Here is a 24,086-nt window from a genome sequence, read left to right on the forward strand (position 1 = left end):
GACAAAGCAGGAAAGAATGTCCAATGGAAAAAAGACAGTCTCTTCAACAAATGGTGTTGGGAAAATTGGATAGCCACATGCAGAAGAATGAAACTGGACCATTTCCTTACACCACACCCAAAAATAAACTCCAAATGGTTGAAAGACCTCAATGTGAGACAGGAGTCCATCAACATCCTAAAGGAGAACACAGGCAGCAACCTCTTTGACCTCAGCCAAAGCAACTTCTTCCTAGAAACATTGCCAAAGGCAAGGGAAGCAAGGGCAAAAATGAACTATTGTGACTTCATCAAGATAAAAAGCTTTTCCAAAGCAAAGGAAACAGTCAACAAAACCAAAAGACAACCGACAGAATGGGAGAAGATATTTGCAAATGACACATCCGATAAAGGGCTAGTATCCAAATCTATAAAGAACTCATCAAACTCAACAGCCAAAGAACAAAGAATCCAATCAAGAAATGGGCAGAAGACATGAACAGACATTTTTCCAAAGAAGACATCCAAATGGCCAACAGACACATGAAAAGTGCTCAATATCGCTCGGCATCAGGGAAATCCAAATCAAAACCTCAATGAGATACCACCTCACACCAGTCAAAATGGCTAAAATTAACAAGTCAGGAAACGACAGATGTTGGCAGGGATGCGGAGAAAGGGGAACCCTCCTACACTGTTGGTGGGAATGCAAGCCGGTGCAGCCACTCTGGAAAACTGTATGGAGGTTCCTCAAAAAGTTGAAAATAGAGTTACCATATGATCCAGCAATTGCACTACTGGGTAGTTACCCCAAAGATATAAAAGTAGGGATCCGAAGGGGTATGTGCACCCCAATGTATATAGCAGCAATGTCCACAATAGCCAAACTTTGGAAAGAGCCAAGACGTCCATCAACAGATGAATGGATAAAGAAGATGTGGTGTGTATATATATATATATATATACACAGACACACACACACACACACACACACAATGGAATATTATGCAGCCATCAAAAGGAATGAGATCTTGTATTTGCAACGACGTGGATGGAACTGGAGGGTATTATGTTGAGTGAAATAAGTCAAACAGAGAAAGATATGTATCATATGATCTCACTGATATGAGGAATTCTTAATTGTAGGAAACAAACTGAGGGTTGCTGGAGTGGGGGGTGGGGTGGGAGGGATGGGGTGACTGGGTGATAGACACTGGGGAGGGTATGTGCTCTGGTAAGCGCTATTAATTGTGCAAGACTGTTGAATCTCAGATCTGTACCTCTGAAACAAATAATGCAATATATGTTAAGAAAAAAAAAAAGAAGAAGAAGGTAGCGGGAGCGGAAGAATGAAGCGGGGGAAATTGGAGGGGTAGACGAACCATGAGAGATGATGGACTCTGAAAAACAAACAGGGTTCTGGAGGGGAGGGGTGTGGGAAGATGGGTTAGCCTGGTGGTGGGTGTTGAGGAGGGCACATTCTGTATGGAGCACTGGGTGTTATGCACAAACAATGAATCATGGAACACTTCATCTAAAACTAATGATGTAATGTAGGGGGATTAACATAAGAATAAAAATAAGTAAATAAATAAAATAACTATGTAACACAATAATGTAAAGATATGTATAATTATAAACTCCTCCTTCCCTACCTTCCTTCTTTTTAGTATGGTTCACTAATTTGTGAGTTATTTTAATAATGATTATCCTTTATTTTAGAAACAACTAAAATCTTGTTTTTTTAATTTGGCTACAGAACTTTTAGAATTTAAAATGTCAACCATTTTATACCTACAAATTCAAATCATGGGATCTCAAATTATCTCCAAGTATATCAGGCATTTGGACAATTTTGTCTCTAATTATTTATGTTTTTTTCCAGACTCTGCCATCTAAAAACAAATGAGTTAATTTTACCCAAGAAAGAACATCATACTCCATTCTGTATGTAGCCATTTCTGCAATGCATAGATTTACGATTTCTTTCCATTTCCCTTTGGAGCCCTGAATTAGGCCCAAACACCCAAGCTCCGCTTCACTGCTTGGGAAGACTGTATTGTCTTGCTTGTCTTCTTGAGTGTATGATACCTTCCTAAAGAAGCATAGGTCATTTGGCAATCAGGTCAGAGCATTACACAGTATGATAGTCCAAGGAGAACCAGAGAGACATAAAACATTCTAGAATGGGTTGAAAACATGGATGGGATCTATGGGGTTTTTGTTACACAGCAGACTAATGTGTTTACAACACTTCTCTTTAAATGACAAGTCTGTGGTATATTTTACAGGAGAAAGAAGGTCTTGAACAAGGACAGTTTAAGACCAGAGATACTTTAAAAATTATACTTCTCCAACATGTAAAAACCTTGAGGTCTCAGTAATATTGATGACTTTATATATATATGTATATATATATTTTTTGCTGCTGTTTTCCCCCTTGCCCTAATTGGTGTTATTCTTTCTATTCATCCTGTTAGAAACATTCAACAAACAAATACCTTTCATTCTGGCCTTCCAGGAAAACATAAATGGTATAATCTATTACCTAAGTAATACTTTTTTCCTGAACATTCCTTCTAGAACTGGCTTACTCCAGAGAAGAATGCAAGCTAGCTGACCCAGGGCTATCTCATCTGTGACTTAATAGAACTGTTGAGCATTTGCCAGTGACAGTATTAGCAGGGTCACTTGCCTTGCCTTTTACTTCTCTAAATTTTTTCCTTTTTCAAATTTAACGTTTGCCTTGTGGCATGACTTCTTTTCAACTTTGAAAGGTTACTTAGAAACAATGAAAGACTGCCTCTAATACACGTAAGATGAAACCGCTCATTAACTTCAAAAAAGGTGCGGGTGTATTGAAAAATAACCACGGCTTTAGGTCAAAATTTCATCTTTTGAACAAGGAGTATTAGATATACACTACTTGTGTATATAATATTTACCTTTCCATAATGTAATCTTGAAATTGAAAATCAATGTTTATAGAACATTCTGCTGTATAAAAATGAGGAACTCAGATGTGATCATAGAGCTATTTTGTGTTTTATTTCCCCCATTGAGCTTTCTTTAACTATTTCCAATCTTAATTCATTTACTGAAATAAATATAATGAAGAAGCCAAACTTGCCTATCTTAATAATCAGAAGTGAAAATTATCATATTTGTACATACACATAGATGAGTCTTTCATTTTATCTCCGTACCAAGTCTACAAGTGTAGAGTATGTTCTGCTAATCCAATTACTACCATAAAGTTATACAATGAAGAAAACATTCAATGAAAATCATACCTAAAAACAGGACATTACTGTTCAGCATGTTCTGTCTTCGAGAAGGTCATTTTAGGATCTCAGTAAGATGAAGAGATACTATTTAAAATCGCTACTATAAAAGTGTTTTTTTTTTTTTTTTTATGGTAGACAAATGCTAGTTTGAACTCACCAGGCTTTAAAGCATCAACATACTCAGAGTTTAAACTTTCAAAAAGGGCAGTGGTCAAGGGAGACATTAAGAAAATCTTAATTAAACAGAGACAAGGCACAGTGAAAGAGGTTGTACGTACCTGTCGGCACACGTAATCCCACTGAGTGTTAAGTTCTCGGAGTTCTGTCTCAAGTCTGCTGGCAAACTCCGGCTCCGCTTCAGTCTTCAGCTTTTGCACACCTTCACTGACACTGTTGAGACTGGGCTGAATTGTCTGAATATCATTGACTAAAAGCTAAGGAAATAATTCCATGTAAGCTAGCTGCAAACATCACCACAACATACTAGAAATGGCACATCGATAGGAAACATATAATCAGGACTCAGGACATTATCCATGAATTAAAATCTTTATTTCTTAAAAGATTTTAAAGAATTTAAAACCTGACACGCACCCACCTGTAGATATAGACCTATCCATGTCTCAGTCTTGCCGTAACTGTTCAGTTGTTTTCCTGGTGTGAATCAAGTGGGGAATTATCTATATTCTACTTAGATCAGACACACAAGGAAATAAATCTGATATTCTTTGTTAGAAAAGTGTGTGAAAATGATGGGCTTTATACATTACTGTTTTTGAAATGATTTTGGTTTTCAAATGCAAGATATTGCAGCAATTGTTTATAGCATGATGGGTGTGAAGGTTATTTGTAAGCTGGGTTTGTTTTCTTTTTTCTTAGCTTGTATTTGCAAAGAAAATTCTTTAAAGAGCTAGATTACTTTCTTTCCACTGCATGACAACGGTATAATGAATATTACTTCAAAAATCCGTATTGTATAAAATTATGTCCAGTGCAGTATGCCTGGGCAGAGCAACCCAGTATGACTAATAATCTGCAGTAAGTTATAACAAATAGCTCAAAGGATTCTTTGCCTTTAAATGAAACTGTATTTTATAGTAAAATAATCTTATGAGTGTTGAGTGAAAGATAATCTTTTTCTGCTCCTCATTTATTTAAGCCGGTCTCTCAACACTGGCACAACTATCATTTTAGACCAGCTAATTTTTGTTGTGAGAGGCTCTTCTGTCTCTCTGTAGTGTAGAATATGTACAGAGCATTCCTGGCCTCTATCTACTACACACTAGTAGCAACCACCCCACTCCAAGTTGTCACAAAAATGTCTCTAGAGGTTGCTAAATGTCCCCCAGGGGAGCAAAATCACTCTGGTTAAGGACCATTGATAAAACCAAATCGTAACTTCCATATAAAAGTCTTCATATGATAAGGGTCATATAAAAATCTTACCCTGCACTGTTTCAGCTGTCTTTTCAGAATTTCTGAATCTCCAAGGGCAGGCCATTCCTCCTTCAGGAAAACATCAACTTCAGCCATCCATTTCTTTAGAGTTTTTATGTGATTCTGGAATCAGAGACCCATTTTAAGCTTTATTGGGGTGCTGAGTTCTCTTAACACAATTCATCACAGTGATATTTATGAACACAAGCCCAGGAACAATTCCTGTGTTTGAAGGATGTCTCTAAGTAGCTCTTCAGGAAAAGAATATTTTTACTAAGACTGCATTTTTATGGTCTACAGTATGAGCACTGGTGTATGAAGTCTGCTATTGTTAAAAATAAAAAATTACTACCAAATGTGGTTTTATGATGTTACTCTTGAGAACATTAAATCATATCCCCCTCTAGAGAAATTTTAAGTTACAAAACAACTCATGATAATACTAACAATGTGCCCTTACAGTACATAAAACAAACTATGAACAATAAACTCAATGTAATGGTGTCTTTATAGCCTCCCTAAACCTGAACTTCCACAAATTGTTTTCTACAGTTGACAGTTTAAATAGTCCCTCCAGTTGGGAACTTTTCAGAATACAAGATTTTGTCATCTTTGAAGAGAAAACTTCTGATATTAATTTCTTATTTGCCTGACCAGGCTGAAGTAATTATCAGGTGAAAAATGTCATCTTTTATCATTTATAAATAGCCAAGTACCTCCCATTATTCTTTCACATATTGCTTTTTCTTCCCCCCGACTGCTTTTTTTTGGCTACTTTTCAAATGTATGATTTTTGAGCTCCTTTATTTCCCACACAATTCAAATCTGCTGCCCAGATGTGCTATTTCCTCCCGTAATTAAATTTCTATTGAAAATATGTGCTTCTCAGAAAGCTTCCCCTTCAATATGATTAATACTAACACTTTTTAAAAGCATTTGACTAAATCTAAGAACTTCAGGTTTCAACATTATCATCTTGCTGATATCTCTTGAGTCTGGTTTCACGTTTCTTCCATCTCGCCACTGTCCTAGTTCAGATCTTATTATAAGCTCCTTGATGACCCCATTAGCTCTTTTTGGTGTCTGCCTCAATCTTTCCCTATTCTAATCCATTCTCCACCTGGGTGTCAGCATTTTTCTTAACTCCTCCTTCTTATCACAGCGATGCTTTGAAAATACAAATATTATCCTATCTTTCCCCCTTTAAAATAGCAGTAACAGTTCCAAATTCTTCTTTTTTAATCCCATGACCATTAGGTTGTAATTCATATTCCAAAGCATGGCATCCGGGACCATTCATTATCTACTCCTAGATCCTTTTCCTAATCATATGTATTACTTAATCTCCAAACATATTTTTCTCTCTCCAAGACTGAACCCCTTCTGGCTAAGTGAACATATGACTGCATTGTGTCTCTTCCTCTTTATCAGCTGACTAAATTCTACTTGTTCAAGGTGCAGCCCAGATAACCCATGTTCCAAGAACATTTCATAGCCCCTTTGCCCAGTTTATGTTGGATTTCTTCTCTGTCTCTTGTGGTAATGTTTACCATACTGTTTAATTTACTTCCTGTGTTGGCTGAATAATGACCTCCCCAAGATGGTCACACCCTCATCCCTGGAACCTGTGAATATGTTCCCTTACGTGGCAAAAAAGACTTTGCAGATGAGATGAAGTATTTTGAAACAGAGAGGTTATTCTGGGTTATCTGGCCAGGCACAGTGTAATTGCAAGGGTCCTTATTAAGAGGGGGTCAGGAGCGTGAGCGCTAGGGAGAGAGGCTCTAAGACGCTGCACTGCTGGCACCGAAGACAGGATGCGGCTTTCAGGGGAGAAATGTCATTTCCAGAAGCTAACGAGGACAAGGCAACAGATTTTTTTGCTCAAGACTCCAGAAAAGACACAGGCGTGCCTACACCTTGATCTTAGCCCACTGTGGCTGATTTTGGACTTCTGACCTCCAGAACTGTAAGATAATAAATTTGTGCCGTTTTAAGCTACTAAATTTGCAGTACTTCGTTACAGCAGTGATGGGGAGCTAACACACCTTTTTGCTTCACTAGAATGTGGGCTCCTTGTTGGCAAGGACCATGTATTTATACCCTGTTTTACCACTGGTACTGGCAAAAATGTGTTTGCGTGTATGTGTGTGCGCACATATACTTACATGTAGAGACATGTTCATATGTATGTTGTGCTTTAGAGGTTTTAGACTCATTCTTTTGGTTTGTAAGAGGTGAAAACAAACAACTAGTAGCTGGACTGGGACTTAAAACCAGAAGTATCTTGTTCCGATGCTTTCCATCATGCCATGATACTGTCAAAGATTCATCCCAGCATTAATATTCTTCACAATAATTTGCCCCATAAGAGAGGTATTATCTATCTCAGTAAATATTTTAGACTTTAGACTAGAATGTTAATTGTTGGTTTACTGTTTTCAGCTTGGGTGATTAGGAGCATGGTGATACTATTCAAACAAATTAAGTCAGTAGGAGCTGGTCTGTGGAAGGTAATGGGGTCAAATTTATATATACAATTTTAAGTAAAATATGCGGGTAAAATGATATGACTTTATCACATGATAGATAACTTTTTATCTATTCATAAGCTAAGGGATACCTATATTTTAAAGGACAAGCGGACTGAAGGAGAGACTGGTTTTGAAAATTACTAAGCCAAAAATATACTTAAGTCCTATCAGTATTGGTGGCAAAAAAAAGAGAATTCTTAGGAAAATCTAAAAAGGGGAACTCTTAATTACTGTTTTCTTAAAAGAAATAAGCAAAATACACTCATTTGAGAAAAATGTGTGTCTTTTGATCTTATCACTGACTTTGAAGAACAATGGAGGTTAAATATCTATTTGCCTTTAAATTTTATAACACATCATTAGGGGAGAAACAAGCAAGGAAAAAAATGAGTCCAAAAGTCCAATCTTAAATTACCTGAATTTTTCGAAGTTTAGCCATTTGCTCCTCTAGCTTCTGGCAAAGTTCAACCAACTGGGAATACAGCTTCTTCCAGCGACCCTCAATCTCTTCAAATTCTGATTGATACTTCCGGCTAATATCAGACAGTGGTGCTTTCTTTGACATCTCTTTCACAGTGGTGCTGAGATAGTTCAGGCCACTTTGTTGTTCTTGCAGAGAGCTTTGTAAAGCCTCCAAATTAAAAAAGGAGAGTACATGTATACTAATTGATGAATAATAACAAGTTTCATTGCACAGTTTCACTTACGAGTTTCACTTAAACGTATTTACAGTGAAAGCTATGTGATTCAAACATCTAAAAATATAGATGTGCCATCAGTTACAGAATAACCAGTAGTAATTCATATTCTACTGTTTATCCTATGAGTCATTTGCATAGTAATATTTTATTTAAAAATCTATGCCTGTTTTTATGAACAATGTCAAATATAACCCAACTCTGTATGAACCAGAGTTCTAGCACACCTAATTTTATTGTATCATATCGGGATATTAGTAACTGTATTTATGATATAGTTAGGGAGCTTAATTTAATTACATGGTGTCTTTATAAGACAACTTCTAACGTTCTCTAGGTAAAAACATAACTAAATCATATAGATACATGGGATAACAAAACTGAGTAAGTTAACACACGGATGGCCTACAAATGCCAATTAACTAAAGTTTCATATTTTATACAAGACATTTTTTAGTGTTATAGTGAAAATTAGGGTAATTTGGGGGAGAATTTCTAAAGTCGGTTTTACAAGTGTCCTGTGTAACCTATGCAATCACTTATAACAGAATATCCATTTTAGGGTTTCTCCACTCTCTATTTATTACTTTCTGGTTATAAAGGAAGAAAGGTTCAAGATAAAACATTGAAAAACTACCATTTATATATTACTTTATGTAAACTTCGTGTTTCTATAACTCAACATTGAATATGTGAACATATTATATACACACATACACAATTCCTTCTTTTACAATGTAATCTGTAATATTCCCCAAATATGCCAAATACGTATCTTTTAGAATTGTATAATATCTTATGTCTATTTTGTGGTATTTTAAATTTTTTGCTTTAATTTTACTTCATTAAACTTGATTTATTACTTAAACAATACCTAGCATGCATGTAACTACATTTTGAGTTAGGCCTTTTTAGTGAGCCTTTTCCCATGTCATTAAGTTGATTTTTCAAAAACATAAATTTTAATGGCTTCTCTAGCTCATTTAACCATTTCCCATTATTAGCTCTACAAATTAACTTCTAGTTTTCCACCCCTGTAAATTATGTTTATAATCTATCCATCTATCTATCTGCATCTATTTTTCTATTTTTTTGTGTATTCTGATTACCGCCTAAGATGCAGACTTCATGAAAATAGTATTCAAATGTATAATGCAATTAATTATTTTGTATGTTATTAGGAAGTATCGAAAAGTTTCCTCAGCAAAATTTTAATTCAATTTACATTCCCACCAGAGAATGAGAAGGTAGCTCATTGCTACCAGACCTGCACTTATTATATCTTTTTGTTTGCAACTGAGATGTGAAAAATAGTATTTCATTTTATACATTTGTACCTTATCCTTTACAATTTGAGTTAAAATTTTTCATAGGTTTAATGGCTGTTTATGTCTCTCTTTGTGACTTCCTTATTAATGACTCTCTCCCTTACTCAGACAAAATTTTTCCTTGGTCTCATCTTTCTTTTAAATTGTCTGGTATTTTTACCATGTTTGTAATTTTGTCCATTGATTTGTGTGCTTCTCTCTTACATGCTTTTAAATATTTTACTTAAAAATTTCTCCAAAATCTGTGCTTATTAAAATGTTTTTGAACTTTTTAATATATGTGGTATTTTGTTTTGGTATAACATTTGACACAAAGTTCCAACCACATTTTCTTGGCTACTTAATACAATTTCTCAATAATATTTGTAAGTAATTTTTCTCTTCAATGTTTCTTCAGTAAAAGTATATTCTTCTACTCATCTATACACCATTTTGTGTATACTCAATCCACTCCTCTAGTTGCTGTATTCTTTGTACTCTTTTTAAGCTTATAGTTCTATTCAGTCACATATTCTTCAAAGTAAATTTTAGAATCATTCCAAGTATTAAAAACAACATAAAAAAAACAAGATCAAACAGTTACAGGTTGCTTGATGTGTTAGTAGAGAAACAGTCAGTCTAAATAGGGCAATAGATACTGAAGAATGTTTAAATGGAGATTTCTTTGAAGAAATAGTTCTAACATAACTTTAAGAAATAATATTTAATTCTTGAAAAAGAACTCTTCATATAAAAGTTAAATTTTTATTTTTTTTTCTTAATTCTCAAAATGTAGACCTATCTCAGCTCCTAAATATAATTAATAAACGCTTTCTTGACCTAAAAAATAAAATGTGATGGGATATAAAGCACAAGCTTTTCAGAATTAGTAGGAAAAGTATTCTGAAATTTCTTACAAATTATTCCTTTCATTTACCATATTAGTATTTTCTATTATGTGATATAAAGCTGCTAAAAATGTAGCTAATAGAACTCAAAAAATTAATTATGATATTACATAAGGCTAATGTTTAAAATTTATTTTATAACTACACAGATTTTACCACTTTGTGTTTGGAAATGTGAAAGGAGTTATAAATTAGCAAGCAAAGGAGGGGGGAATAATACCACAACTTTTATAATAATCAAAATCATTGTCTGAAAACACATACTAAATGAGAAAGAATATACTTCAGACATAGACCATATCATTTTCTTCAAAGATAGAGTTTTTGTCTTATGGAGAGAAGGCACAAATGCATAAAAGATTATATTTTTTAAATCTTATCTTCACTTTTGCAACTGGTAAACTATCATACTTGCCATGATTATTTTATTTCTATTATTTTCACATTACACCAATGTAAAAAATAAAGGTCACATCAATGTGACTGCTTGATAGATGAGATCTGCCCTATATTGTTTAAGACATACAAATATTCACAGACCTGTAACTCTCCCAGTCTCTCTTCCATGATGTCATATTCAGTGACAGTGACCTGAGGTATAGAGAGTTTGGTTTCTGACTGCTGGATCCATGTCAGGATGGTACTCATGGTCTCCTGGTAGCGCATGGGTGGCAAAGTGTCAAAAACTTTATCGAAAGGCAAAAGAAGAGAATCATTTCATTATTTTAAACTTTGTCATTATGTTTTCCTAAGTTGTCAGCAAACTAAATCACACTGCTAATTACAAATATTAACAAGTTGTGAAAATGTGACGATACAGAGTAGAATGTGATGATGAGCTTGAAAATAAAATCTTACTACTACAGGTATGATACTTTGAGAGAAATTATACACACACACACACACACACACACACTACACTGAATCCTCACATCAGACTCACAAGGTTTTTGTTGTTAAAGTCATTTTTTTTTAAGGTAAGGAAATGACAAAACATAGAGGCTAAGTAATGTGCCCATGGTAACAGAGATGGTACTTGGAGAAACCAAGGAGAGTTCATGTATACTGACTTTGAAGGATACTCTTTGTGTGCTAGCATTTGCCTTTGCAGAAAATAGTATCATTACCCACAGCAGTTGATATTTTAATTTATATCATGTCACTTATCTCACTAAAAAAATTCTGCATATTTAGTATGTATCAGAGACTCTAATAATGATTACCCATATTATCATTCTCAATTCTTACAATACACCTGTGAGATAAGCATTTTTATTCTCATTTACAGTCGAGGAAACTGAGGCTACAAAAAAAAGCCAACTAATCTGCTCACACTCAAGAACCTAGTAAATAGTAGAGTCAGGATTTTAAACCAGGTTTGTCTGGTTTCAAAGTCAAAACCACTAATCAACAGTATACTTTCCCTAATATATATATAGGTATAAATTAGGGAAAGAAAAATACATTAAGTACAATGTGTGTGTGTGTGTGTGTGTGTGTGTATACATGTAGGTATACACAAACTTTAAACCATATGTGAATATATGTGTTTATATACTTAACACAACTGTAATTGTTTACACAGTTATAACTGTACCTACATTAAATGAGAAGAAATAAGAATTTTCAGATTTGTCAGCTTATCAATAAAGTGATAAGGTAACATGAGCATGGTAGAAGTATAAAACAGTTAATTTATGAGATGTTATAGTATTATAGATTGCCCAAAACTCAGTCAGCATCCATCTTATTACAGATTGAGGTAGGGAAGGAAGAGGGAAGATGACAGATAGACAGATAGATAGATAGATAGATGCCGTAAAGAACCCTTAGCTTTTTAGCACAGACCAACATAAAATCAAAATCTCTCAAATCCAGAAAAAAGATAAACACTGAAACATTCTAAATGATTCATAAATTTGATATATTTTTGCTATATTAACCAATATAATTCTAGCTAGAACTTAGGAAATAATCATGATTTGATACTTTTTTCATTAATTTAGAGATAATATTAACAAAGTATGCATTACTTTGCATTATTCAATGAATAATTTACATTACATAAAGTCTCAGGTTCCCCTTAAAATCATGATAAAGTATTGAAGATTCAGACCACCATTACATGTGGACATATTGTATGGATGGAACTTCTTGTTCCATCTTTTGATTCAGAATGTTTGGGTACCTTTCTTCCTTTGCTATCTGGATCCTGAGTAAACACTCTAGGTGTTTCACAGATGGATAGCATCGGGGAGGAGCTAGAACTGAAAGAACACCTACCAAGTCCATAGTTTCTGAACTAGCTACCTCATTGCCCACATGTAGGTTCGTCAATCAGGAAATACTTTTATCTGAAGAGCTATGGTAATAGCTATCCAATGGGCTCTAATATCACCCTCAAGTCTGCCTCCATTCTAGGGGAGGTCCTGCTTATATTCTCCCTTCTTTAGCTTCCTTCTGTATAATAAAAAGTTAACAATTTCTGTCTCTGAATTGTTGATGTTTTTCTGTATAACTGCTTCTAATCTGTATTCAGGGGCAAGACATAAAGTCCTCCCACTGAGAGCTAAGCCAAGCTTCCCCCCATTCTGAGAGAAGGCAAAGGACTTCTAAAATAATCAAGAAGTACGTTGTATCTCACACGTAAGTTACCTAGCACAAGCAAAAGCCCACACAATATAAGATTCTTCCTAGCCTCTCCATGTGTGCCCTTGCTTTCTTTCAATCTACCACTATGCTCAGCTTTTGAAAATGCAAAACTGATTTATGATGCTACATCACAGCATAATTTTTTCCCTTGGGATCATGCATTTATTTTTTTTTAAGATTTTATTTATTTATTTGACAGAGAGAGACACAGCAAGAGAGGGAACACAAGCAGGGGGAGTGGGAGAGGGAGAAGCAGGCTCCCCGCAGAGCAGGGAGCCTGATGCAGGACTCGATCCCAGGACCCTGGGATCATGACCTGAGCTGAAGGCAGTCGCTTAACCAACTGAGCCACCCAGGCGCCCACATTTATTTTTATTTAAATTCAATGAATACATAATTTATTATTAGTTTCAGAGGTAAAGTTCAGTGATTCATCAGTCTTATATAACACCCAGTGTTCATTACATCCCATGCCCTCCTTAATACCCATTACCCGGTTACCCCAACCTCAGTTTGTTTCTTATAATTAAGAGTCTCTTATGGTTTGTCTCCCTCTCTGATTTCATCTTGTTTTATTTTTCCCTCCCTTCCCCTATGCTTCTCTGTTTTGTTTCTTAAATTCTACATATGAGTGAAATCATAGGATCATTGTCTTTCTCTGATTGACTTATTTCGCTTAGCATAATACCCTCTAGTTCCATCCACGTCACACAAAAATAAACTCAAAATGGATTAAAGACGTAAATGTGAGACAGGACTCCATCAAAATCCTAGAGGAGAACACAGGCAGCAACCTCTGTGATCTCGGCCACAGCAACCTCTTGTTAGACACGTCTCCAAAGGCAAGGGAAACCAAGGCAAAAATGAACTACTGGGACTTCATCAAGATAAAAAGCTTCTGCAAAGGAAACAGTTGACAAAACTAAAAGGCAACCTACGGAATGGGAGAAGATATTTGCGAATGACATATTAGATAAAGGGCTGGTATTTAAAATCTATAGAGAACTTCTCAGAACTCAACACCCGAAGAACAAATAATCCAATCTCGAGATGGGCAGAAGATATGAACAGACATTTCTCCAAAGAAGACATCTAAATGGCCAAAAGATACATGAAAAAATGCTCAACATCACTTGGCATCAGGGAAATCCAAATCAAAACCACAATGAGATACCACAGCATAGTATTTATCAATACTGTTTCATTTTTGTAGAATCATCACCCATGGCTCATATAAGGCCCCCTAGACTATCCACCTCTCCAGACTGATCTTTCATCACCCACTCCCTTCTGTGCTCCAGGAAGAAAATACTTCTCTGCTAAGATTCTTAACTAGCCATCACTTACTAACCCCCTAGTCTTATTAACTCCTATTCATCCTCTGGCTTCTGTGTTAAGCAGTACATTCTCAAGGAAATCTTTGATGACCTTCCCAGCCTGGGTAAGTTTTCTTAGTAGCAGAGCCTTGGCCTTGGCCTTTTCTGTTCAAGCACTCGTCTCAAATTATAATTATAAAAATACGAGCTTGATTTTATGATTAATGGCTGCATCTTTCCCCAATTTACAAGCATGACAGCAAAAAGCATGTGGTTTTAGCTTAGTGATGTATCCCCAATGACCAGTACAGTGTCATGCAAGAAATCAATATTTGTTGAATGAGTAACTAAATGTTGGAAAGTGTAACCCTGAGCACACACACAGAAAGAATGCCTTTGCCAGGAACACAGGAGAAAACCAGTATTTGGTGAAGCCCAAAATGTGAACAAGAGGAGAAAGAATTTACCTGGAGAATTTAGACATTCTTCTTATCCCATCTATTAAATCTTTCTAATCCCCATGGAAGTTTCTAAACACTGAGTAGCTTAAATTGACTTTGTTTATTCCTCATCTCCTTTTCTCACTTCATGATTTCTAGACTACTAAGGTAGACTTTCTTTAATTGCAATTTTTTTCTGACGTAATTCATTTGTAAATTTACAAGATGTTAGTTTGGTGAAAAATTAACAAACAGTAAAGAAAATGTATGTATTGAATCTCATAGTACAAACAGTATGAACACACGTTTTGGTTTTCTTCTGGAATTCTTTTGAAAAACCACAAAATCATGTTCACAATTGTATCATTTTGGAACAGAACAATTGATAGAACAACAATTTTTATTATATCCTAACCAGGAATGTTACTTTGTGTTTCTATGGAAATATGACCACCATTGCATTAAAAAAATGTTTATACCTCTCTATTTGTGTACCCATACATACAAATAAGAGAGATATATGTATATATTTACTATACTATATATCATTTATTATTTCAACTATTTATTGTCAATTTCAGCCTCTGGGATATACCTTAAGGATGCAATAATTAAGAGAACAGAGTCCCTGCATTCACTGATTTCACACTTTACTCATGGAGACAGATAATATTCTAATATAGTTTTGATTATTGTAATTAATTTTATAAAGAAAAATAGAGTGATATGACATTAAATATTAAGAACATCATATATAGCGGCGCCTGAGTGGCTCAGTCATTAAGTGTCTGCCTTCGGCTCAGGTCATGATCCCAGGGTCCTGGGATCGAGCCCCGCATCGGGCTCCCTGCTTGGCGGGAAGCCTGCTTCTCCCTCTCCCACTCCCCCTGCTTGTGTTCCCTCTCTCACGTTCTATCAAATAAACAAAATCTTTAAAAAAAAAAGAGTATTATATGCAGACTGGGAGCTCATAAAAATTATCTTTTGAGAAAAGATATGGAAGAGTAAGAATTAGCTATGCTAGGCCTTTTGGGAGAATACGTAGAGCTCTGAGGTAGGGATACAATGTCATTTTCAGGAACTGAAAGGTCAATATGAAGTAGGGAGAAAATAAGCATGAATCAGGCTGTGAATGTACATAGGCAATGCTCATATTAGGCAGAGCATTTTAGGTACCTTTAAACTAAGAGCAAAAGAAAGTCATCATATGTAGTACGTAAAGAAGTGTCATGATTAGATTTTCTGTAAGAAAAATCATTCTGGCTAAAACATAGAAAATAGACTTCTCAGTGTCTAGAATTGATGAACAGAAGGCAAATTAGTAGTCCAGGCAAGAAACCACAGTAGCCTGGACTAACATGATGACACGGAATATGAAAAGAAATTTGGATTTGAGAACTATTTTGGATATAAAATTGCATAGGCTGAGAGACTGAATGGAAACAGGAGAGGAAGTGAGTGAGGTACAGGGAATATCAAGGATGATTCCAAGGTTCCTGATTATACAACTACATAGATCTTGGTTCTTGTCTATGATATTGGAGGGGCCAAAGAGGAAATGGTTGTTGGTTGCAGAGTTGCCCATCAAGAGTTTATGTTCTTGGGATTCACTGGGTTTGCAATGCTTTGAGATATTTAACTGGAAAGGCAAGGGAGTAGTAGTTGGACATAAGGACCCAGGACTTAGAGGGTAGGTCTGGACTGCAGATAAAATACATGACTTTTTTGTTTACAACATAAAATTAAAGCCAAGGATACCTTTATTCATATAGCTTCCTTCTAGATGTAAAAAAGCATTCACTAGCCAACATGACTTACCTTGTAGTAGCTGAAAAGTGATTATAGCCACCCAGTTTATCTCATTTAAACCAGACATACCTGAGAATACTAGTGAAGGACTCCTAGTGTTTTGTTATATGTAACTAGGTTATATATGGCACCTTTTTTAAAAAAAAATCACAACTCTCTCTCTCCCCTCCCGCCCAAATTAAAACCACTCAGGGAAAGTAAAAGTACTTAACTGTCACAAAAGTGATGGAGTAGAGAGAAGGAATATCGAACTGTGTTACCCAATATGGTAGCCACTAGCGACACATGTCCATTGAGCACCTGAAATGTGGTCAGTATGAACTGAGATGTTGTGCACATGTAAACACACACCAGATTTTGAAGACTTAGTACAAAAATAATGTAAAAAATCCCTATAATTTTTAATTTTGATTCTTTGTCAAAATATTATTTGGATGTATTTAAATAAAATATACAATTAAAATTACTTTCATCTCTTTCTTGTTTAATACAGTCACTAGAAAATTTTAAATTATGTATATGGCTCACATTCTATTTAGAGTGGATGAGCTTATGTAGAAGCTGCGGGAAATAATCCATTTGGGGAAAGAAAGAGTATATATGTTCATAGTCTGTAAATAGTGACAGCATTTTAAAACATTGAAACATCTGCTGTGAATATGAAGTTGGCTCTAACTTGAATTTGTCATCATTTATAAGCAGAAATCAGTGAGGGCTTAATATATGAAGTGTGTGTGTGTGTGTAGAAACTTAACTAACAGCACTTTCTACTTTTTTGATAAATCTATTTTGGGAAATGCTCATATTGAAGCTATCCTTCTTTTTATTCCATACCAAGTAGATTCCAACTTTTCCCCCATCCCTCATCGTTAATAGAATGACAACAAAACAGTGTAATCAACAAAGATCTTTTTCTGCAATTCCAAACCTTATTAAATGGCATCAACCATGGCAGAGAACAAGTATTTCTTTACAGTATTAACACTGGCAGAAGATGTTCGGAAGGAAGAAGGGACCCAAGGATCCACAGTATATGATGATTAACATACTAGAAATTGTTCTTAAAAGACTGAGAAAAGTAAGGAATTTTGAGTATGGAGATTTGAATTTCCAACGCCAACACAGAAGTTAACACCTTAGCTTGACACTCAAGGACATTTGATGTTGGAAGTCAATCAACTTTTCAGCCTAGTTTCTCATCATCATAAATCCTTCACCCAAAATCTATCACTTCATTCAAGCCTTTGTGTTTATGCTACTCCTTCTGCTACAAGTCCCTGCTACTCAAGTTCCATTCCCACAAAGGCCCTAGGTGCTCTGATATGAGCAAAATAGATGGGTTTATGAGAATTTTATCTAAGATCACCTGAGAATTTTTTTAAAAGCCATGTGTCCAAGGAATCAGTTGAAATCTGGGTCTTTTTCAGAAGCAATGCCCTAATAGTCACTGCTTGAATAACGGATTCATTCTCCACTTTTTTCTCACAATTTTCTACCCAAGTTTGTGTAAGTATAAACTACTACACTATTCAACTATTTATTACAATATCAGTTTTGGGGGGGTTTGCTGCATTTCCCCCTTTCCACATTATTTTCTAAAATTGGCCCTATTAGTTCAGTAATCCTATCTTCAAAAAGTCCTAGTAAATCATTTTTTTAAAATATAAATCTTTTAATTTTTTATGCTCTACTTGGCATTTAGCATATTCCCCAAGATTCTCAAGGTCAAGGAGCATTCCTTGAACTTCAAGGTATAAAGCACAGAGCTAGCTTAAACAAATATGTCTGTTATGCTTGATGTTGATGGTATGAATGAAAAAAACAGAATAAAAAGAGCCATTTACAGTTTTTCATAATTTTTTTCTGGAGTTCAAGAGCCAGGCAATATAGATTGTTTCTTAGAATAAAATAATTCTTTACTTAAATATAAAAGCACATTAAATTTTCTGACCTGGCTCTAGAATAGTTAGATCAAGACAACTTTTGTTTTCCTTCCTCATCTCAGCATCTTCACACTGGATCAGCATCTTAGCAGGAACTAACCACAGTGTTTGAAATTATGGCCACAGAGATCATTTTCTGCTGGTTGCCCTAAAATTTTCGTGAATTATCCCTATAGGAAGCACAAGTTACTCCCTGTCATTTTGTGAGAGTGTCTCCTACCACTCCTCAGATCATCACCTCTTCAAGGGCTGCCTCCACTTTCCTTTATATTCCTTATCACAACTCTGGTCTAAGGTTAGGCCTATATACATAGCAACAATTTCCTGTCTCCCAGCTTCCACTCAGACCTTTCTACTTGATTCTCACAAACCAGCTAGAGGCTAACATAATAGTTAGAGCTTTCAAAATTATGTATCAGATTACTGAATTTCCTCAGCTGAAATTCTTTTAGAAATTTCAACTAGTGGGGCGGCTGGGTGGCTCAGTTAAGCGTCTGCCTTCAGCTCAGATCATGATCCCAGGGTCCTGGGATCGAGCCGCACGTTTGGCTCCCTGCTCAGTGGGGGGTCTGCTTCTCCCTGTCCCTCTGCTCCTCTCTCTCTCTCTGACTGATAAATAAATAAATAAATAAATAAATAAATAAATAAATAAATAAATAAAATCTTTAAAAAAAATCAAGGGTTAGGCAGGCTGCCCTTATCTTACACCACATATAAAAATCAACTTGAAACAGATTAAAACCTTAACTGAAAAACCGCAACCATAAAACTCCTAGAATGAAACACAGGGAGAATGCTTCTTAACATTGGTCTTGAAATGACTGCTTGGATTTGACATAAAAATAAATGGGACCACGTGAAACTAAAAAGTTTCTGTACAGCAAAGGAAACAACAGAATAAAACAACAACCTACAGAACGGGAGAAAATAAATGTAAACCACGTAAATGATTAGAGGTTACCATTTAAAATATATAAGGAACTCCTACAACTCAACAGAAAAAAAATAATCTGACTAAAACAATAGGCAAAGGGCTTAAATAGACATTTCTTCAAAGATGACACACAGATGAAAACAGATATATGAAAAGATGTTCAACATCACTAATTATGAGAAATATGCATATCAAAACCACAATGAGATCACCCTACACTTGCTCGGGTGGCTATTATCAAAAAGTAACAAAAGATAACAAGTACTGCTGAGAATGTAGAAAAATTGGAACTCGCCACCATTTGTAGAAATACAAAATGGTGCAGCTGCTAGAGGAAACAGTATAAAGGTTCCTCAAAAAATTACAAATTAGAACTACCATACAATCCAGCAATGCCATGTCTGGGGACATATCCAAAATAACTGAAATCGGGATCTTGAAGAGGTATCTATAGTCTCATGTTTATTGCAGCATTATTCACAATAGCCAAGATATGGAAATAAACTAAATGTCTATCAATGGGTAAATGGAAAAAGAAAATGTGGTGTATACACACAATAGAATATCATTCAACCTTAAAAAATAGGAAAGTCCTGCCATATGCAACAATAGGGAAGAACTGGAATACATTATGCTAAATGAAATAAACCAGTCACAGAAGGACAAATACCACATGATTCTACTCTATGAGGTACCTAACAGGATCAAACTCCTAGAAGCAGAGAATAGAATGGTGGGTGCCCAGGTGAGAGGGAAGGGGAAATGGGGAGTTGCTGTTTATCAGGCATAAAATTTTAGTCATGCAAGAGTTAATTTCTAGAGGTCTGCTGGACAACATTGTGCTTAAAGTTAATAGTCTACTGTGCACTAAAAAATTTAGGAGGGTAGATCTCATGTTTCATGTTCTTATCACATTTTTTAAATTATGTTCAGTCTGCCAGCAATTTTTTCTTAAAAAAGACAGTACTAGGCCAGAAATCTAAGGTTGTAGAACAAATGAAAATCCTTCTGAACTTTAATGGGGGGAAAAACCCGCTTGTTTTGTCGTAGCTAATGTAGTCACTTCCTCCAGTTTCTGCAAAACTAAACAAATCCCTAATAATTATTTTTCAACATGACTTATACTTCCAATTGAAATAAATCCAAACTATAGCACAAGTTTTGTTTTCATATTTACAGGTAAGAAGTACATTTAAAACCTTTCTTGTTAAAGTAAGAGATCACCTGTAACAAGCCATGTGCTCTTTTTTCTATATTCCTCTAAATAAGAGCATAGTCCTTCTGGTTTGCAGTTTCTAGAAAAGGTCCCTTGCAATTGTTTTGGGAGACAATTCTACTCTCTCAATCTTCTAGCCCCGGGCAACCATTAATCTACATTCTGTCTCTCTAGGTGTGTCAGTTTCGACCATTTCCTATAAATGGAATTATATAACATATGGTCTTTTGCAGCTGGCTTCTTTCTTTAGCATCTTTTTAAGGTCTATCCATGCTGTAGCAAGTATTGGTGCTTCATTACACTTTATTATTGAATAATATTTCATTGTATAGAGAGGCCCATTTTCTTTCTGTACTCATCAGCTGATGGGAATTTGAGTTGCTTCCACTTTTTGGTTATCATGAATAATGTCACTACAAACATCCATGTATACTTGCTAGTTCTTATACAATCTAATATTCATCCTTTCAGTTATTCAAGCTCCATGAGGTCACTTGTGACACGTGATAATAAAACATTCTTAAAGGATTGCTCTGTGAGGACTAAGAAAGATAATTTATATGAAAGATTTATTTATAGACTAAAAATCACTATGAATATAGAATGCATTTTATCTTTCAATATTATTTTTTCATAACATCTCTGCCAGGTACCAAGCAGCAAATCCTTAGACCAATTTTCACTACTCAAAGTACATTTAAAAATCAAGTTTTTGTTTCATTGTGAGAATACTAGTAAAGAAAAAAAAGGAAAGAAGAGTTGAAAGTCAGAATGGATTACCACCCCTTGTGTTAGCTCTTATTTGCTGAATACTTAATATGTTCAAAGTACTGTGGAGTAATACAAGAAATCAGATTTACTCCCCCATGCCAGTTTGGGAGTAAAGCATACATATGTAAAACTTCTTTGGAAATAATGATTAATTAACAAACTGAACTATAATATGACTTGATATGGTGAATTTTTTATTTGCCTTTTATATATAGGTATATAATATTTATATATCAATACATAATATATTAAGGTACATATATAAATTTATAATATAAAAATATATAATTCAATTATAATTGATATGTATATAATCATATACATATAATTTATATATAGTGTACATATATAACCCATAAGTTACACATGCACATATAAATTATATAACTTATAATTCATATATAATCCATTTTAAATTAATAATTATTAATTATCAAGATAAGATTTCCAAAAGAGTGAGTAAAATTGGTAAAGATGTTTTGGTAAATAAAGTTAAGGGAGGACATTTTTCTTAAACATTTTATTTATTTGACAGAGAGAGAGAGACAGTGAGAGAGGGAACACAAGCAGGGGGAGTGGGAGAGGGAGAAGCAGGCTTCCCGCAGAGCAGGGAGCCCGATGCAAGGCTCGATCCCAAGACCCTGGGATCATGAGCTGAGCCGAAGGCAGACGCTTAACGACTGAGCCATCCAGGTGCCCCGAGGGCATTTTATTTATAAATCAATGAAGTGAAAATGTTGACAGTTTTATGATCATCATATGTATAAAAGATAAAAGAAAAGACATGATAATATAGATGGGCAGATTGATGGCTCTATATAGATAGTAAGTATATATCATCTATTTATATTGTAGTATCATAATCAAAGCTCAGCTGTCAACAAACATCAACATTCTGAACGTTTTTGAAATAAAGAGAAAAAATGTTGAACCTTAACATAATAATAGGTACGTGTAAATTAAAATAATTTTCTAGTGAATAAGCTCCTTTGCACAGCAGTTACAATATAACCATTAACGTGTACTTGATTTTAAGGGAAGTTTACAGATTTTATGACAAGAGAAATACATTAATGTTAAACAGGTCAATGTTTGAAAATTTAGGACAGTCATAATCTTTTCCCCAGTTGATTTTATAGACACCCAGCCACAAGTATACTGAAATCCACTAGAGGGAGCTGACATCACCGTGAAGTTGTATTACCTGATGTCCTACCAGGAAAATAAACCCCTCAGCAAAAACTTTAAAGTAAAAGGAAAAAAAAAAATAAGCACTTATCTTTTGCTTTATTCAGTTCATTCCATGACCTCACCAAGAAATCAAAGTTTAAAAACCAGGAAACCAGGGAACGTTTCATGTATATCATTATACTCATTTTAGAAACATTACGATTTGGTTAATTATTTGGATATTTACAAAGAGAAGTAGTCAAAAAACATGTTTTCCAACTAATTAAAGTTCTAGTAGAAAACAAATACATGTTCTTGTGCTTCTCATAACAAATTTGGGAAAGACATTTTTTTAAATATTTTTATCTTAATGTCTTAAAATCCAAATTTACTCTATAATCTTATATATATATATATATATATATATATATATATATATATATATATGGACGGCGAACCAAAAACTCACTAATGTTTGAAAGTGTTCATAAACCTGTATGTCAAAGGCATTTCTGTCTTAGTAATTAAGCTGATGAGTTGGGCTATTTTGGACCAGACATTATTAATATCCTAAGAGCATACTGGTGAGAAACAAAAGAGACATCTTGGAAAATTTTGCTGGTCAAATGGTAGGCATTTGTGTAACTGCTCCACTTTTAGGTTATATTTTACTATTAAATGAGAAAAAGAGGATAATGCATAGTGACAGTGATCCAACAGTAAAATGCTGCCCAGAGAATAATTTGTCCTTTGCTGAATTTCAGTTGCTACATGTATGTTACGGCTATAACAATCTTCATAGAAACTGAATAGAAGTATTAGTAAGAAGCCTAGCTAAATATCTTCGTACATAAAGCAAACAGGATTTAATGAAAACCTACTAAGAAGGTTCAACTGTTCTTTTATTTCCTCCAGTGTTCAAAATCTTTGTAAAATTTGCCACCCACCAAGGAGATGTTAATGCCTATATAAAACATATACTTGGGGTGCCTGGGTGGCTCATCCATTAAGCATCTGCCTTCAGCTCAGGTCATGATCCCAGGGTCCTGGGATCGAGCCCCGCATTGGGCTCCCTGCTCGGCGGGAAACCTGCTTCTCCCTCTCCCACTCCCCCTGTTTGTGTTCCTGCTCTCGCTAACTCTCTCTCTGTCAAATAAATAAATAAAATCTTTAAAAAACAAAACAAAAAAAACACAAAAAAACATATACTTTATTTGTTCCTCAAAGTCATGAAATTATTATGGGCGGTGAGGGGGAGAAATGAAAATATAACACATATGTTTTCCAACAATGGTATCTTATTCCTTATTACTACAGAATGTAGGGACGGTGGATTCCTTTGATAGAAATTATTCTTTCATGTGAGTACTTTCTCTTTTTCCAACAAATACTGAATTTGGAAAATAGCAAGTAGCCATTTCAAGTATTTTTACTTACTTGTTTGAAGCTCTCTTTCTCTTGCCTGCACATCAGCAAAGACTTGGTTAAAATGATTTGTAAAGGCCACAAAGTCTGCATCCAGGAATATTGGCCCTTGTCCTTTCTCTTTCAAGGCTATGCTTTGAATTTTTAATCGTTCAATTTGAGGCTGAAGAGCTGACAGCCGGTGGACTTCATCCTGTACCGTAATTTAGAGTATTAAAATAAATAAAACTTTTACTTTGCATAGATTACATTTTTGCAAAG

General features: G+C 34.9%; 1 protein-coding gene across 9 annotated transcripts in view; it reads right to left on the reverse strand.

The window, feature by feature from the left end:
* Positions 1-24,086, reverse strand: part of DMD (dystrophin) — a 1,717,438-nt gene that overhangs the window by 1,329,351 nt on the left and 364,001 nt on the right. For all 9 annotated transcript variants that reach the window (XM_035001266.1, XM_035001277.1, XM_035001248.1 and 6 more), the window contains 5 exons: positions 23,838-24,018; positions 10,690-10,835; positions 7,652-7,867; positions 4,712-4,825; positions 3,544-3,699 (listed from right to left, as the gene is read on the reverse strand). In XM_035001266.1, coding sequence (XP_034857157.1) covers positions 3,544-3,699; positions 4,712-4,825; positions 7,652-7,867; positions 10,690-10,835; positions 23,838-24,018 — 813 coding nt within the window. The remainder of the gene's footprint in view (positions 1-3,543; positions 3,700-4,711; positions 4,826-7,651; positions 7,868-10,689; positions 10,836-23,837; positions 24,019-24,086) is intronic.

Source organism: Mirounga leonina, unplaced genomic scaffold (genome assembly GCF_011800145.1).
Source record: "Mirounga leonina isolate KUSES-001 unplaced genomic scaffold, KU_Mleo_1.0 Mir_101595, whole genome shotgun sequence".
Classification (NCBI taxonomy): Eukaryota; Metazoa; Chordata; class Mammalia; order Carnivora; family Phocidae; genus Mirounga; species Mirounga leonina.